Genomic DNA, 19,655 nt, shown 5'->3' on the forward strand with positions numbered 1-19,655 from the left:
AACAAAAATTGCAAAAAAAAAAAAACACACATTCACAAACCCTAACCTACTAAATCACTGAAAAAGAATTAAAAAATAAAAACTTTAACTTACCTTTTTTGCAGGTCTTCACATTTACCACTGCTGGCAGGGCTGCAACACTGGTTTTACCGTCGGTATTCTGGATACAGAATTCTGGGTTCCGAGCGCGCCAAAAATCGATCGCAAACTCTATTTCGGGTGTTGCACATCGCCGCTCCTCTCTCTGGCGGTACGTGGAAGTGCCGCCGCAAAAAGGTCACCGACGATTTCGCCAACCGGGTTTTCACCGGGGAGGGTCAAATCGCAGCGAAAACTCAGTCGCAAAGTCGTCAATGTTCTAGCCCCAAGCAAGAAGTGCTCAAATTGTGTACTTGAAATTATTTGCAAAGTGTTTAGTCATATGGAGTTAATACAGTAATAAAGCCGCTCACAAGTGGCTTTATCGCCATATTAGGATTCATTTCAGTACCAGTTGATGAGCTGAAAACTTTTTTTTCGAAAAGCTGAACCAGGTAACTTGGAATTCTGTTGACCTGTTCATATCTAACAATTAATAGATTCATTGTTTCCATATTTATCTTTGTGTCATCAATCATTTGTATCCAGGATACATTAAAATAAGTAAAGAACATAGGGACAAGAATAGGCTATTCAGTTCCTTGAGCATGTTCCACCGTTCCATTCGATCATGGTTGATCTGTACCTCAACACTTACCCGCCTTTGACCAATAAACCTTGATACCCTTACCAAACAAAAATCGATCAATCTCAGTCCTGCAAATTTCAATTGACCTATAGATTTGTCTATTTTAAGTCCGATTATTTTCTCCATTACCATTGCACTTGTATTGTGTTCACTAAGTTCCTCCCCTTGCTTATTTTTAAGTTCCCCTGAACTCTTGGTAGTTTCCTCCACTGTGAAAACTTGGTTTATATTTACTTGAGTATAGAAGATTGAGGACTGATTTAATCAAGCTGGTTGAAATGTTAAAAGGATTTGTTGGGTAGATACGGAGAAACTATCTCCTCTGGTAAGAGGACGCGGGGTATCAAGAACAAGGCGAAATTATCATAAAATTAGAGCTAGGCCGTTCAAGAGAAAAATCAGGAAGTAGATTTTCACACAAAGGGTAGTAGAAATCTGAAAATTTCTGCCCCAAAATATGAGATTTTTTTGTTAGGCAAAGGGATATGGAGCAAAACCAGATAAATAGAGTTGAGGGGCAGATCAACCATGACTTAATTGAATGGTGGGTCAGGCTCATGGGCTTAATGGCCTACTACAGTTTCTAATGTTCTTCTGCTCCTAAAATGGATAGAAAGTACTCATTTAACAAATCTGCCATTTTCTTATTATCCTTTGTAGTCTCATCTGCATCCGTCTTTAATGGGCACACATTTCTCTTCAGCACCGTCTTTCCCTTAATATATTGATGAAAATATTAACTGTTATTCTCTTGTTGCACCTCATTACTTTCTTTAGACCCATCTCCCACTCTGCTGAATTTTCACTTTTTCTTGCTTTTGTATAAACCTTTTCCTTTAGCTTGATATTGTCTCTTACATCATTTTTGTAACCATGGGCTAGAAATTCGGTTTTGGGTAATAGCGTTTTTTTCCCGCCAAAAATACCGCTATGATTCCACTATGATTTCGAGGCCTAACATTCGGGAGAAAATGGGAAAAAATGCGCCCGGCAGGAAAAATCGGCGCTGCACGAGGATTCGCGGCGCAAACCGCAAATTTTCCGCAACTTTTCTCCGAGGCTGATACCGCTGCGAGTTGGGCCTAGGGAGGAGGAAAAACACATTCATTTTCCAAAAAAAAAACCCAAAACATTCATAGGAGCCTTTTCTAGTGAATCACTGCAAAAGAATTTAAAAATAAAAACTTTAACTTACCCTTTTTTGCAGGTCTTCATAAAAGCCGGCGTTCCAAGGGCTGCAATGCAGGTTTTTCCTTGCCGTTTTTTTGGTCCTATCTATGGGTCACCGCTGAGCCAAATATCGGGCGAAAGTGCTTTTCCAGTCTTGCACGCCGGCGGTCCGCTCCCCAGCGGTATTACCTGCCGCGCCGTTTACCACCGAAAAACGGCGAAAAACCGCCGAAAAACCTGGCACAAGGTTGCAGAATTTCCAGCCCCATGTTCCTTAACTGCACAATGAAGCCTGTGCATTTTAGGGGTATATGCTAGTTTTGTATCATACTTTATTTCTTTGAATACTTCCAACTGCCTCTATGTTAGTTAACTCATTAACAGTTCAATCCAGTTTATTGTGACCAATTAATTTCTCATTCCTTTGAAATTTGCCTTATTTTAATTGAAAACCTTTGTTTGCGACTCGTCCTATTTTCTCTCAAAGCTAATATCAAATTCAATCATGTTTTGGTGACTATTTGCAAGATGTTCCCTCAAGTCAGATTAACTCATTCTGGTTCATTTTTTATCATTAAAACTGGTATAGCCTGTCATCTTGCCAGTTCTAAAACATCTTGTTCTAGAAAAATGTCCCGAATACATTCTAAAAATTCATTGCTTTTACTACTTCAGCTGTTCTGCTTCTCCTAGGCTCTGTTAAAATTGAAGATACAGAGAAAGATATAATACAAGAAAAGTCTGAACATGATCTGGGAGCACGGCAATGGTTTACCTATCTGACCTTCAAGAATTACCTGAACCTATATATGGTCATACAAAGTTTAGTGAAAATTATGCTGGGAATTTCAGAAGTGTTCCTCCAAATGTTGCTGGTTTTATGACTCATGTTGATTCAACAGACATTCAGCCAGTACAACTGATATAATTTTAGGTGCTAACATCACTTTTAACTCTGAGCTGCTTCTCTTGGTATAATATTAGTCCAGAATTTAAATTTAATTAAATGCTTATAAATTGATGGGATTAAAGGACTATAAATCCCCAGGGCCTGATGGTCTGCATCCCAGAGTACTTAAGGAGGTGGCATTGGAAATAGCGGATGCATTGACAGTCATTTTCCAACATTCCATAGACTCTGGATCAGTTCCTATGGAGTGGAGGGTAGCCAATGTAACCCCACTTTTTAAAAAAGGAGGGAGAGCGAAAACAGGAAATTATAGACCGGTCAGCCTGACATCGGTAGTGGGTAAAATGATGGAATCAATTATTAAGGATGTCATAGCAGTGCATTTGGAAAGAGGTGACATGATAGGTCCAAGTCAGCATGGATTTGTGAAAGGGAAATCATGCTTGACAAATCTTCTGGAATTTTTTGAGGATGTTTCCAGTAGAGTGGACAAGAAAGAACCAGTTGATGTGGTGTATTTGGACTTTCAGAAGGCTTTCGACAAGGTCCCACACAAGAGATTAATGTGCAAAGTTAAAGCACATGGGATTGGGGATAGTGTGCTGATGTGGATTGAGAACTGGTTGTCAGGAGGAGGAGTAAATGGGTACTTTTCAGAAATACAGGCAGTGACTAGTGGGGTACCGCAAGGTTCTGTGCTGGGGCCCCAGCTGTTTACACTGTACATTAATGATTTAGACGAGGGGATTAAATGTAGTATCTCCAAATTTGTGGATGACACTAAGTTGGGTGGCAGTGTGAGCTGCAAGAAGGATGCAATGGGGCTGCAGAGTGACTTGGATAGGTTAGGTGAGTGGGCAAATTCATGACAGATGAAGTATAAATGTGGATAAATGTGAGGTTATCCACTTTGGTGGTAAAAACAGAGAGACAGACTATTATCTGAATGGTGACAGTTTGGAAAAGGGGAGGTGCAACGAGACCTGGGTGTCATAGTATATCAGTCATTGAAGGTTGGCATGCAGGTACAGCAGGCGGTTAAGAAAGCAAATGGTATGTTGGCCTTCATAGTGAGGGGATTTGAGTACAGGGGCAGGGAGGTGTTGCTACAGTTGTACAGGGCCTTGGTGAGGCCACACCTGGAGTATTGTGTACAGTTTTGGTCTCCTAACTTGAGGAAGGACATTCTTGCTATTGAGGGAGTGCAGCGAAGGTTCACCAGACTGATTCCCGGGATGGCGGGACTGACCTATCAAGAAAGACTGGATCAACTGGGCTTGTATTCATTGGAGTTCAGAAGAATTAAAGGGGATCTCACAGAAACGTTTAAAATTCTGACGGGTTTAGACAGGTTAGATGCACGAAGAATGTTCCCAATGTTGGGGAAGTCCAGAGCCAGGGGTCACAGTCTAAGGATAAGGGGTAAGCCATTTAGGACCGAGATGAGGAGAAACTTCTTCACCCAGAGAGTGGTGAACCTGTGGAATTCTCTACCACAGAAAGTTGTTGAGGCCAATTCACTAAATATATTCAAAAAGGAGTTAGATGAAGTCCTTACTACTTGGGGGATCAAGGGGTATGGTGAGAAAGCAGGAATGGGGTACTGAAGTTGCATGTTCAGCCATGAACTCATTGAATGGCGGTGCAGGCTAGAAGGGCCGAATGGCCTAATCCTGCACCTATTTTCTATGTTTCTAAAACATATCAGTCTCTTAATCAATATATAAAAAATCATTTAAAATTGCAAAAAAATATTGATTCTGATCATCAATCCTCTTAAATAAGTTTTTAAATATATATATTATGACATATATACATACATACACACACACACAAACAACTGAATTTCTAAACCCGACTCATATGTCAGAGCTGTGTTCATTCCTGTGACAATCCATCTGATAGCCGAGCTGACAGAATTCACCCAACTGAGGAAAGAAAGTGAGTTCAACTGAAAAGCACCTCGGGAGTTGAACTCGCTGCCTTCTAAACTGACCATTTGAGCTGCATGTTAAAAGTATTATTTATATGCAGAAACGCTGGAACATGAATGTCTGGTAGAGAGATATGGGAAGTCAAGCCACTCAATCTTCATACACAGATTTCAGGATATCAGCTATATACAGCAAACATTTGCCAATCATATCAGAATTATTTAAGAAATGGAAATGGACAATAAATTATTTAAATCAGAGCTACTTGTCCAACTAATGGTTGGCTTTAGGAGGAGGCTAAAAGGAATCTGTAGTCATCGCTGTTATTTATGCATATGCACTGAATTTTAACTCAATGTTATGAGATTAATGCGATTCGCTCAAAAAACATACTTCTGTACATAACATTTTGCTGGTGGTACCTGTTCAACAATGCTACAATTCCTACACATTACCTTTTAAGATGAATGTAATGAAACTTCGAATTGAATAATCAAGACGCATCAAAAACAGCTCATGTTTTTTGGCAGTTGTGATATAAACATATGGTTGTGAAGGCAAACTTATTTATTTCAAGTTAGCAACCTTCTGAATAACCACAATAATAGAATTAATAGCAGTGGCAATAAATCAGTGACAACCTTGCCAAAAATAAAATGACTGATTCAGCACCTTGGCGAGAATTGGCGAGACAGTGTTACCTCTGACCTGTGCTTCCTTAGAGCATGGACTGGGAGCATGGGATTGCTGAAATTACCTTATATGATTGACTTCTGTGCTTTAAAATCATTGTTCATTAGCTCTCATTATTCATATCATTTTTACACTATATTTGCTAATAAATTAGCATGCTAATTAGTCAAAGGTTAATGCTTTTGAAGACAAAATGCCTGCATTTCCCACTCTCTTCACAAAGCTCTTCCCTATTGATGCATTAATTTTACTGTACAAAAATGTTTACGCTTGAAAGGCAAGTAGATTTATTCCTTTGCTTCTGAAGTAATAATTCCTCAGGTGAATGGACTGCAGCATTAGTGAGAAACCTTGCTTTGTAGGTAGCGTGACATATGTAACCAAGGTTTTCCATGCAATGTGGACACAAAAGTCATGGATAATTATAACACTGCACACAAAATGAGCTCTTGTATAAATATGCAGATATTCAGAGCACAGTTCCTGTTAGTATGGTACTTACCTCAAGTGGTCCTCTTATGATATCAGGCTGGTCACTTGCAACTTCCAGGGCTACATCAACAGATGCAAAAGGACGACTAGCCATCTGCTGTCTTTCCCGCATGAGTTGCTGTTTAAAAACAAAAAGGTAGAAGTTGTTGAAAAATTGGGGCACAAAATGTCATCAGGAAAAATGTAACGATTCGGAAACATTATATTATCCATTTTTTTTCCAATTTTTTTTGTGTAAACATTCAGATCAGCAATAGTATGCTCATACCATATCAAAAATAAATGAGATCTCAATTATTTTCCCATTTACTGGCAATTATAATAGAAATATACTACACTGCTTTAGATTTAATTTCACTATGTTCTGTAATAGTCAGCATTAGGTTTTCAGAAAAGTTCATTTTAGAAATGAGTGCATTAAAAGACGAACGTGTTTGTAACAACCTCTATAAAAACTGGTAGCAGTTGTTTCAGAGACAAGTGGTCAACCAATATGGGTTCAAGTTTCAACTGAATGACCTGTCTGGAACTACCAATGACCAGAATGACTCAAATATTGTACCTAAAGTTATATTTAACCAATAAAAAAATGCACATAAATTATTAGAATGTTCTAAGAAAATAAAACAACATAGGCAAGGTTTTTAAAACTATCACACAACATCTGGCCACATTTCATATTTCCTGGGGAGATTGGGTATTGTGCACCATTATATTTGCAGTGATATTAAGATGAAATACATTCAGTTATTCACATTTCATCTAATAGTGTTTGAACCAAATCATTATAAAGCAGTGTATCACAAAAGAAATGTCACATTGACTTGTTGGAATGCTGGTAATGTATGACTTAAAGGTCTGGTTACAATAAGGCTCTGATCAATCTTTTAGTAGATTTTTTTTTCCCTGAAGAATTAATTTACGGAAGAAAGATTCTTTTCATCCAGAATCAATATGAAGCAAGAGTTGATTTTTACTTTAGAGACTTATACTGTAGGGAATCTAAACTGTAGGGAACAAAATCCTTGTCGTACTTTTCACTTAATGTGTGAAGAGCTTATGTTAAACATCTAAGTAGCTTGTGACTAAATGCTTTAGAGTTGTCTTAAAAAGGTGCTTAAACATTTTAAAGCCATCTTAAAAGGTATTTAATTCTCCCCAAAGACAGAATTGACCCTATTTCTGCTCCTTTCACTTAATCAAGAGGATTTAGGGAAATCCTTAAAGCAAAGTGTCATTATTTTGCTATTAGCAACAAGAGACATCTTCCACAACAGCTACATTGAAAACAAAAGTAGTTGCTTGAATCCTATGTCGTCAGCACAAGAAAGTGGCTAATTAGAAATGTAAAGCTTTCCCATTTTAAGGACTACAGAGCTTTCTCAGGGATACTTAATATTAAGCTGGTATTGACTTGTGTAGCACTTTTGGAATTAAATAAAAAGATTAATGGCCCAAGCATGTATTATTTTCCAGAACTGCAAAACTAGTCTATTAACGGGTATGTCTTCCGAAAGGGAGGTCACAAGAGGCATAATATCGTCCAGTAATAAGTCACCTTTTCCTCAGGCACAGAAATGATCGTCACCCAACCTCGAGAAGATGCAGCTCATATTAACCCCTTTCCCACAAATCAAGAGAAAGCTGGAAAGCTCCTTTTTGGTAAACATAGAAAATAGGTGCAGGAGCAGGCCATTCAGCCCTTCTAACCTGCACCGCCATTCAATGAGTTCATGGCTGAACATGAAACTTCAGTACCCCATTCCTGCTTTCACGCCATACCCCTTGATCCCCCGAGTAGTAAGGACTTCATCTAACTCCCTTTTGAATATATTTAGTGAATTGGCCTCAACTACTTTCTGTGGGAGAGAATTCCACAGGTTCACCACTCTCTGGGTGAAGAAGTTTCTCCTTATCTCGGTCCTAAATGGCTTACCCCTTATCCTTAGACTGTGACCCCTGGTTCTGGACTTCCCCAACATTGGGAACATTCTTCCTGCATCCAACCTGTCCAAACCCGTCAGAATTTTAAACGTTTCTATGAGGTCCCCTCTCACTCTTCTGAACTCCAGTGAATACAAGCCCAGTTGATCCAGTCTTTCTTGATAGGTCAGTCCCACCATCCCGGGAATCTTCGCTCCCTCAATAGCAAGAATGTCCTTCCTCAAGTTAGGAGACCAAAACTGTACACAATACTCCAGGTGTGGCCTCACCAAGGCCCTGTACAACTGTAGCAACACCTCCCTGCCCCTGTACTCAAATCCCCTCGCTATGAAGGCCAACATGCATTTGCTTTCTTAACCGCCTGCTGTACCTGCATGCCAACCTTCAATGACTGATGTACCATGACACCCAGGTCTCGTTGCACCTTCCCTTTTCCTAATCTGTCACCATTCAGATAATAGTCTGTCTCTCTGTTTTTACCACCAAAGTGGATAACCTCACATTTATCCACATTATACTTCATCTGTCACGCATTTGCCCACTCACCTAACCTATCCAAGTCACTCTACAGCCTCATAGCATCCTCCTCGCAGCTCACACTGCCACCCAACTTAGTGTCATCCGCAAATTTGGAGATACTATATTTAATCCCCTCGTCTAAATCATTAATGTACAATGTAAACAACTGGGGCCCCAGCACAGAACCCTGCGGTACCCCACTAGTCACTGCCTGCCATTCCGAAAAGTACCCATTTACTCCTACTCTTTGCTTCCTGTCTGACAACCAGTTCTCAATCCACGTCAGCACACTACCCCCAATCCCATGTGCTTTAACTTTGCACATTAATCTCCTGTGTGGGACCTTGTCGAAAGCCTTCTGAAAGTCCAAATATACCACATCAACTGGTACTCCTTTGTCCACTTTATTGGAAACATCCTCAAAAAATAACTAAGGGAGTAATAAGCTTTCAGAGTACAGAACTACTCCCATGGCCTCAAATTCTTTGACTTCTTACTAAAGTGAGGTAACATTTAAAAAAAAATTCCAAGATTTTAAATTAATGAAAAAGAATTTGACATAGGCAAAATTGATTATCTTCCTTTAGGTTCTTCTGATACAAGATGACAATTCCCAAAGGTCACAGCTATTTTTAAACTTCAGCCATGTATATTTAAATGGATTATTACAATGACATACTTTTCTTTGCTATCTATGGGAATAACATTCCCCAGCATAATGGCTGAACTGGATGTTACGCCATTCATAAGAAATGAAAGTTTGATTGAGTTAGAGAGACATTTAAATTCTAATAATTAATTTGGGAGAATTGAAACCATTAATGGATTCCGCATCTGCTTCTGGATTACTATTTGAAAAAGTCATTGCAACAACCACTTACATTTATATAGTAGCTTTAATGTAGAAAACATCCCAAAGAATACACAGAGGCAAAAATCAGATAAAAATGGACTCTGAGCCACTGAAGGATAAATTAGGAAGGTGACCAAAAGCTTGGTCAAAGAAGTAGGTTTTAAGAAAGCGATGGTAGAATTCTTTATTAGGGTGGAGAGTGACACAGTTAATTCAGAAACTAGGATCCTGAACTTAAGGAAAGGTAACTTCGATGGTTTGAGGCGTGAATTGGCTAGAATAGACTGGCGAGTGATACTTAAAGGGTTGACGGTGGATAGGCAATGGCAAACATTTAAAGATCACATGGATGAACTTCAGCAATTGTACATCTGGAGTAAAAATAAAACGGGGAAGGTGGCTCAATCGTGGCTAACAAGGAAAATTAAGGATAGTGTTAAATCCAAGGAAGAGGCATATAAATTGGCCAGAAAAAGCAGCAAACCTGAGGACTGGGAGAAAGTTAGAATTCAGCAGAGGAGAGCAAAGGGTTTAATTAAAAGGGGGAAAATAGAATACGAGAAGAAGCTTGCCAGGAACACAAAAACTGACTGCAAAAGCTTCTATAGATATGTGAAGAGAAAAAGATTAGTGAAGACAAATGTAGGAACCTTGCAGTCGGATTTGGGTGAATTTATAATGGGGAACAAAGAAATGGCAGACCAATTGAACAAATATTTTGGTTCTGTCTTCACGAAGGAAGACACAAATAACCTTCCGGAAGTACTCGGGGACCGAGTGTCTAGTGAGAAGGAGGAACTGAAGGATATCCTTATTAGGCGGGAAATTGTGTTAGGGAAATTGATGGGTTTGAAGGCCAATAAATCCCCAGGGCCTGATGGTCTGCATCCCAGAGTACTGAAGCAAGTGGCCTTAGAAATAATGGATACATTGGTGATCATTTTCCAACAGTCTAACGACTCTGGATCAGTTCCTATGGACTGGAGGGTAGCTAATGTAACACCACTTTTTAAAAAGGGAGGGAGAGAGAAAGCGGGTAATTATAGACCAGTTAGCCTGACATCAGTGGTGGGGAAAGTGTTGGAATCAATTATTAAGGATGAAATAGCAACGCATTTGGAAAGCAGTAACAGGATAGGCCCAAGTCAGCATGGATTTATGAAGGGGAAATCATGCTTGACAAATCTTCTGGAATTTTTTGAGGATGTAACAAGTAGAGTGGACAAGGGAGAACCAGTGGATGTGGTGTATTTGGACTTTGAAAAGGCTTTTGACAAGGTCCCACACAAGAGATTGGTCTGCAAAATCAAAGCGCATGGTATTGGGGTAATATACTGACGTGGATAGAGAACTGGTTGACAGACAGGAAGCAAAGAGTCGAGATAAACGGGTCCTTTCAGAATGGCAGGCAGTGACTAGTGGAGTGCCGCAGGGCTCAGTGCTGGGACCCCAGCTCTTTACAATATACATCAATGATTTAGATGAAGGAATTGAGTGTAATATCTCCAAGTTTGCAGATGACACTAAACTGGGTGGAGGTGTGAGCTGTGAAGGGGATGCTAAGAGGCTGCAGGGTGACTTGGACAAGTTAGGTGAGTGGGCAAATGCATGGCAGATGTAGTATAATGTGGATAAATGTGAGGTTATCCACTTTGGGGGCAAAAACGTGAAGACAGAATATTATCTGGATGGCGGTAGATTAGGAAAAGGGGAGGTGCAACGAGACCTGGGTGTCATGGTTCATCAGTCATTGAAAGTTGACATACAGGTACAGCAGGCGGTGAAAAAGGAAAATGGTATGTTGGCCTTCATAGCAAGGGGATTTGAGCATAGGAGCAGGGAGGTCTTACTGCAGTTGTACAGGGCCTTGGTGAGGCCTTACCTGGAATATTGTGTTCAGTTTTGGTCTCCTAATCTGAGGAAGGACGATCTTGCTATTGAGGGAGTGCAGCAAAGGTTCACCAGACTGATTCCCGGGATGGCAGGACTGACATATGAGCAGAGATTGGATCAACTGGGCCTTTATACATTGGAGTTTAGGAGGATGAGAGGGTATTTCATAGAAACATACAAGATTCTGATGGGACAGGACAGGTTTGATGCGGGTAGAATGTTCCCAATGTTGGGGAAGTCCAGAACCAAGGGACACAGTCTTAAGATAAGGGGTAGGCCATTTAGGACTGAGATGAGGAGAAACTTCTTCATTCAGAGAGTTGTTAACCTGTGGAATTCCCTACCGCAGAGAGTTGTTGATGCCAGTTCATTGGATATATTCAAGAGGGAGTTAGATATGGTCTTTACAGCTAAGGGGATCAAGGGGTATGGAGAGAAAGCAGGAAAGAGGTACTGAGGGAATGATCAGCCATGATCTTATTGAATGGTGGTGCAGGCTCGAAGGGCTGAATGGCCTACTCCTGCACCTATTTTCTATGTTTCTATGTTTAAGGCCCTTTAAAAAGGGTCTTAATGTTGGAGAGGTGTGGGGTTTAAGAAGGTAATTCCAAAGCGAGGGCTTAGCTGTCTAAATGCACAGCTGGCAATGGAGTGCAAAGGGGGATGCAGAAACGCAGGAGGCCAGTTCACAGGAACTGAGAGTGTTGGGGAGAGTACTTGTAGAGCTGGAGGAGGCTACATCGATAGGGAGAGAAGGTCATGCAGGGATTTAAACAGGAATATGTGAATGTTAAATAGGAGGCATTGAAGGACCGGGATGCATGTAGGAGTGATGGGTGAGCAGGACTTGATGCAGGATAGTTTCCAGGCAGCAGAGTTTTAGATGAGAAGAAGCTTAAAGAATGTGGAGAATGGGAGGCTGGTCAGCATTGGAATCGACTGAGTCTGGAGGTAACAAAGAAATTCAGCAGAAGCTGGGAGGCAGATGATGCTATGGAACTGACTGTTGGCATCTTTGTGATGGAAAGGATATGGGTTCTGAAGCTCAGCTTGGGGTCGAATACAGCGCAGTCTTGTTCAACCAGAGATGGTAGCTGGAAACGGAAAATAAATCTGGAATGTTAGATAAAAATATAAATATGCAATAAACGTTTACAGATCACATTACACACGAAAAAAAATTGGAGAAACAACAAATAATAATCATCCATTTTCAAACGTCACTTGTCCTAATAATTGCATTATTCATGCCATTTAAAAATCACATCATCTGTAGTAAGCGCTGCAAGAGACAAAGTGATTGTTTCTGGAGGTGTGTGCTTCAAACAGCTGTTTATTAACATATACAATATGCAAATAAAGGCACAACTCTCAGAGCTGCAACAAACCAACTTGGGATTGAAGAACACATCTTACATAGACGGTGTCCAAAACTGGAAAACCTCATAGATGTGTTTAAATCATTTCACATTTCTTGCACTTATTTAAGCATTGTACACTCCAAAAGTACTTCAATGGCTGTAAAGCGCTTTGAGACGTCCAGTGGTCGTGAAAGGCACTATATAAATCCAAGTCTTTCTTTTCTTTTCAAATCACTAGTGATTGCAAATATTTAATAGTGGCTATTCAACATTCAGATAGTCAATACAATATCAAAGTGACAGAATCAAAGGACACTAGTATTTAGAGCAGAGTCTGCCAGCTGTGAGAGGCAAATAGGATAATTTGAAGTTCATCAATTACATCACATCAAATTAGCCTCCATCATTAGCTTGGCTTGATGGAATTCATCAATTCTAATTCAAGGCAGAAAAGTTCAGCCAAAACTACCATTGGACTAACACAACAGTCACAGTGGGGTTGCGAATATATTGTGAATAACTGTACCATTGTACCACTTTCCTCATAATCTCCATGCTATAAGTATTAAAATCACATGGTATTTTTCATTCAATATATAAATATGGATAGTGTACATGTCCTGTACAACATTACAGTGAAGTCTGTTGTGCCATTTACTTCTAGCCACCAATCTATTACAATAAAATTAAGGTCCTCGTTTGATTTTTACAATGTAATGAGATGTATTGGCCCAATTTTTCCCTGATAATATGCTATGTGTGTGTGCAAGGAGAGGATAGGAGCCAAGATAAGTACTGCAGCATTTTTGCCCTCTTTACGCTTGATACGTATTTTCTGAGGCCTACTGGGGGAGCGAGGGAAACTCCAGGCAGAAGCATTTAAGTTGAATGCAAATGACGTGGGAGTGCTACAACAACACTTCCCAAATCATTTTCCAGGGATTCTGCTGGGTGGCGAGTTGGAAAATAGGTAGCCCATGCAAATTGGCTGAGAGAGATTATGGAGTTGCTCCTTCAGATCAGATGATCGGTAAATGTGCAGACAGCAACTTCCTTTGAACTCTAAGCACATTTTAGCATTCTTCAGTGCAGCACTGTGGGGATGGATTTTAGACTGCTGGTTGATAGAAGCCAGTAGGCTTACACTTTGCTTAGAATTTACATTGTGACTGGCCTTTAAAACCCACAGCAGTGCAAACTAGCCTCCCTCAAACTGGAGTGAGTGCCAATTCTGAGCTGGTCACTCTGTTCAATGCTTACCCAACAAATATTAAAGTAACTGAACCCAGAATAGCAGCAGGTCAAGCCAAGGTCAAGTTGGGCATATGAGGCAAGCATTTCACCCAAGTCACACTGGATAAGGGTGGTGTGGAGGGGAGGAAAGTTGTTTCTGTATGGTTCAAACTGAACTGTAAGAAAGCATTTACTTCGCACAGATGCCTTCAATTACATAATCATGTTACAAAAGTCAAACCTTTCCGTGTACATCATTACGACAGGAAATTACATTTATTATAAATAACAGTAGTGGAAATGTCACATTACTCCATCTCAGAAGGTACACCATTCCTTGCCTGGAGCAGCAGCTCTAAATAGGCTTTATTTAGGTTCATGGCTCCTGTGCAGGATTCACATCACGCTCCAATCGAGTTTCTTGATTGGTACATTTCCTTGCTATTTGCTGATTACATCTTGACTCCTCCTCCATTCATTTGATATACTTTTATCTGCACTTCCTCTATTCATTTCAGAAAAATAAATCTGAGGAGTTCCTCCACGTTGGTCTACAACTCAGACATCACCTTTAGCAGCAAACCGACAACATAGGCACATGCAGCAGAGATTTGTCTAGCAATAGTCTTGCATTTTTGGTGAGGCTGCATATATTTGTACATGAAAAACCACAGTTGCATCTGGAATTTTCTTCTTCATTAAGAGGAAATGACAGTTTTGCTTTATATACGCACCATTTTAAAAATATCTGGTGAGACAGATTTTTTTTGGAGGGGCGGGGGGCAAGAAGGGTGGGGAAAGCTTTATCGTCATAAAATAAACACAATCCAGCTTAGATTATCCATTATGGGAATTTCTATTTCTTGGCAAGAATGTGAAGTACATTCTGACAGTGTCAGCTGTGGCTCAGTGGGTAGCACTCTCATCGCCGAGTCAGAAGTTGTGGGTTCAAGTCCCACTTGAGAGACTTGAGCACAATAATCTAGGCTGACACGCTAGTGCAATGCTGAGGGAGTGCTGCACTGTTGGAGGTGCCGTCTATCGAATGAGATTTTAAACCGAAGCCCCATCCGCCCTCCCAGGTGGATATAAAAGAGCAGGGGAGTTATCCCTGGTGTCTGGACAATATTTGTCCCTCAATCAACATAACAAAAACAGATTATCTGGTCATTATCACATTGCTGTTTGTGGGAGCTTGCTGTGCACAAATTGGCTGCCGTGTTTCCAACATTGCAACAGCAACTACACTTCAAAAAAGTACTTCATTGGCTGTAAAGCGCTTTGGGTCGTCCGGTAGTCATGAAAGGCTGAGACAAATGTGTGCTGAGACAAATCTAAAAGCAAAATTTAAGTAACAGACATGGTTACAGTTTGGAGATCTTTGCTGCTAATCAAAGAGGATCACAATATATTTCATAAAAATTCATAAAACATATTCCATAGAAAAGGATAACGAAATCATGTGCATTATCTTGTGTAAGAGCAACCTTATTCTGTTGAAAAATTGGCCAAAGCTTTGGAGACTTCCACTCTAACGACCACTTCGGGTCTCAGGCCTGGATGTACAGCCCAGTGGAGAGCCCCACGTATCCCAGGAGCGTAAGCGCTTCCTGGAATCACGTGGGCCTGGAGCACCAATCAAAATGTTGTATTCTCATTCATAGAAATGGGAGCTCTCATTACTAACAATGAGAATACCCCTAAAATCAAATGAAACACAAATATAAATAAAAAAAAAAACACTTCACTATTTTTAAATTAATAGAAATTGCATTAGAAACATAGAAACATAGAAAATAGGTGCAGGAGCAGGCCATTCAGCCCTTCTAGCCTGCACCGCCATTCAATGAGTTCATGGCTGAACATGAAACTTCAGTACCCCCTTCCTGCTTTCACGCCATACCCCTTGATCCCCCGAGTAGTAAGGACTTCATCTAACTCCCTTTTGAATATATTTAGTGAATTGGCCTCAACTACTTTCTGTGGTAGAGAATTCCACAGGTTCACCACTCTCTGGGTGAAGAAGTTTCTCCTTATCTCGGTCCTAAATGGCTTACCCCTTATCCTTAGACTGTGACCCCTGGTTCTGGACTTCCCCAACATTGGGAACATTCTTCCTGCATCCAACCTGTCCAAACCCGTCAGAATTTTAAATGTTTCTATGAGGTCCCCTCTCACTCTTCTGAACTCCAGTGAATACAAGCCCAGTTGATCCAGTCTTTCTTGATAGGTCAGTCCCACCATCCCGGGAATCAGTCTGGTGAATCTTCGCTGCACTCCCTCAATAGCAAGAATGTCCTTCCTCAAGTTAGGAGACCAAAACTGTACACAATACTCCAGGTGTGGCCTCACCAAGGCCCTGTACAACTGTAGCAACACCTCCCTGCCCCTGTACTCAAATCCCCTCGCTATGAAGGCCAACATGCCATTTGCTTTCTTAACCGCCTGCTGTACCTGCATGCCAACCTTCAATGACTGATGTACCATGACACCCAGGTCTCGTTGCACCTTCCCTTTTCCTAATCTGTCACCATTCAGATAATAGTCTGTCTCTCTGTTTTTACCACCAAAGTGGATAACCTCACATTTATCCACATTATACTTCATCTGCCACGCATTTGCCCACTCACCTAACCTATCCAAGTCACTCTGCAGCCTCATAGCATCCTCCTCGCAGCTCACACTGCCACCCAACTTAGTGTCATCCGCAAATTTGGAGATACTACATTTAATCCCCTCGTCTAAATCATTAATGTACAATGTAAACAGCTGGGGCCCCAGCACAGAACCCTGCGGTACCCCACTAGTCACTGCCTGCCATTCCGAAAAGTACCCATTTACTCCTACTCTTTGCTTCCTGTCTGACAACCAGTTCTCAATCCACGTCAGCACACCACCCCCAATCCCATGTGCTTTAACTTTGCACATTAATCTCCTGTGTGGGACCTTGTCGAAAGCCTTCTGAAAGTCCAAATATACCACATCAACTGGTACTCCTTTGTCCACTTTATTGGAAACATCCTCAAAAAATTCCAGAAGATTTGTCAAGCATGATCTCCCTTTCACAAATCCATGCTGACTTGGACCTATCATGTCACCATTTTCCAAATGTGCTGCTATGACATCCTTAATAATTGACTCCATCATTTTACCCACTACTGAGGTCATGCTGACCGGTCTATAATTCCCTGCTTTCTCTCTTCCTCCTTTTTTAAAAAGTGGGGTTACATTGGCTACCCTCCACTCGACAGGAACTGATCCAGAGTCAATGGAATGTTGGAAAATGACTGTCAATGCATCCGCTATTTCCAAGGCCACCTCCTTAAGTACTCTGGGATGCAGTCCATAGGGCCCTGGGGATTTATCGGCCTTCAATCCCATCAATTTCCCCAACACAATTTCCCGACTAATAAAGATTTCCCTCAGTTCCTCCTCCTTACTAGACCCTCTGACCCCTTTTATATCCGGAAGGTTGTTTGTGTCCTCCTTAGTGAATACTGAACCAAAGTACTTGTTCAATTGGTCTGCCATTTCTTTGTTCCCCGTTATGACTTCCCCTGATTCTGACTGCAGGGGACCTACGTTTGTCTTTACTAACCTTTTTCTCTTTACATACCTATAGAAACTTTTGCAATCCGCCTTAATGTTCCCTGCAAGCTTCTTCTCGTACTCCATTTTCCCTGCCCTAATCAAACCCTTTGTCCTCCTCTGCTGAGTTCTAAATTTCTCCCAGTCCCCAGGTTCGCTGCTATTTCTGGCCAATTTGTATGCCATTTCCTTGGCTTTAATACTATCCCTGATTTCCCTTGATAGCCACGGTTGAGCCACCTTCCCTTTTTTATTTTTACGCCAGACAGGAATGTACAATTGTTGTAATTCATCCATGCGGTCTCTAAATGTCTGCCATTGCCCATCCACAGTCAACCCCTTAAGTATCATTAGCCAATCTATCTTAGCCAATTCATGCCTCATACCTTCAAAGTTACCCTTCTTTAAGTTCTGGACCATGGTCTCTGAATTAACTGTTTCATTCTCCATCCTAATGAAGAATTCCACCATATTATGGTCACTCTTCCCCAAGGGGCCTCGCACAATGAGATTGCTAATTAATCCTCTCTCATTACACAACACCCAGTCTAAGATGGCCTCCCCCCGAGTTCGTTCCTCGACATATTGGTCTAGAAAACCATCCCTTATGCACTCCAGGAAATCCTCCTCCACCGTATTGCTTCCAGTTTGGCTGGCCCAATCTATGTGCATATTAAAGTCACCCATTATAACTGCTGCACCTTTATTGCATGCACTCCTAATTTCCTGTTTGATGCCCTCCCCAACATCACTCCTACTGTTTGGAGGTCTGTACACAACTCCCACTAACGATTTTTGCCCTTTGGTGTTCTGCAGCTCTACCCATATAGATTCCACATCATCCAAGCTAATGTCTTTCCTAACTATTGCATTAATCTCCTCTTTAACCAGCAATGCTACCCCACCTCCTTTTCCTTTTATTCTATCCTTCCTGAATGTTGAATACCCCTGGATGTTGAGTTCCCAGCCCTGATCATCCTGGAGCCATGTCTCCGTAATCCCAATCACATCATATTTGTTAACATCTATTTGCACAGTTAATTCATCCACCTTATTGCGGATACTCCTTGCATTAAGACACAAAGCCTTCAGGCTTGCTTTTTTAACACCCTTTGTCCTTTTAGAATTTTGCTGTACAGTGGCCCTTTTTATTCTTTGCCTTGGGTTTCTCTGCCCTCCACTTTTCCTCATCTCCTTTCTGTCTTTTGCTTTTGCCTCATTTTTGTCTCCCTCTGTCTCCCTGCATAGGTTCCCATCCCCCTGCAATATTAGTTTAACTCCTCCCCAACAGCACTAGCAAACACTCCCCCTAGGACATTGGTTCTAAATTAAATGTTTGAGAAAAATTTACTTTTTTGAAATTAACAAAGTTTTAATAGTGTTAAAAATCAACTACCAGGGTTTTTAATATAAACATAAGGAATATTAATTTTTTCTACCTATTAAAACTCTTATTCTGGTAAAAGTAGGCCTTACGTAAGAGTTTGAAGGACATTTGCTGGGCAAGAGTTGGGCAAATAACCCAAATCTCCGCTCGCGAAGGCCCTTCTCCTGGGGATACGTGCGATCTGTTTTTGACAGATCACAAGTTCCGAGTTCTGGCGCTCACCTAAACCTGAGACTTCGGGCACACGCACACATCGTACACACCCGGAGAGGCCGGAATATCGGCCAATATTTTTTCATAATCTCTACTGTATTTGAGCAACGTGCATGAGTGTATATTACTGCCATTATCTGCAGTCTTCAATTGAACAAATTACTACATCATTGCTTCTTGACCAGCCTGGCAAGAAACTGCTAATTTTTACAAGACAAATTGAAGGTACATAATTTGATGAAAACATCCAGTTCGCTATGAATCTATCAGCACTTGACCAAACACTTTATCGGTGAGAATTTATATTGTGACTAACTACACATACAATATGTTTAAGTGGAGCTAGCTAACAGCCACAACAGATGGCTATTTAAACATTGTATTAACATGCTATTGGATACACGTTAATCATTGCTTTACATAGAAGCAGAATGCAAAAGCACAACTGCAATTAAATGGGAACTTTGCACCACATTATAAGGTACTGATGCACATGTTCAGCAGGATTTCAGACTCTGCCATCTGTGTTTTAATTTGAAATATTTAAAATATTCGCCCATAATTTGCTGTCAACGACGAGGCTAATGGCGCTAGTGTTATTTTTGCACAAATGCTACAGCAACTTCTGGCGAAGACTGATGCAGAAGTCCAAAAGTTGTTATCCAAGATGCATCACTCCGCTGTTAGCTTCTTGAAAATGGCATTGCGGTGTCCATCTCACTATTGAAGTGCATTGAA

At 40.8% G+C, this 19,655-nt stretch overlaps 1 protein-coding gene across 2 annotated transcripts in view; it reads right to left on the reverse strand.

The window, feature by feature from the left end:
- The window catches only part of atrnl1b (attractin-like 1b), a 1,062,984-nt gene that overhangs the window by 181,299 nt on the left and 862,030 nt on the right, over positions 1-19,655 (reverse strand). For both annotated transcript variants that reach the window (XM_070876576.1, XM_070876575.1), the window contains exon 27: positions 5,937-6,044. In XM_070876576.1, coding sequence (XP_070732677.1) covers positions 5,937-6,044 — 108 coding nt within the window. The remainder of the gene's footprint in view (positions 1-5,936; positions 6,045-19,655) is intronic.

This window comes from Pristiophorus japonicus, chromosome 3, assembly GCF_044704955.1.
Source record: "Pristiophorus japonicus isolate sPriJap1 chromosome 3, sPriJap1.hap1, whole genome shotgun sequence".
NCBI lineage: Eukaryota > Metazoa > Chordata > Chondrichthyes > Pristiophoridae > Pristiophorus > Pristiophorus japonicus.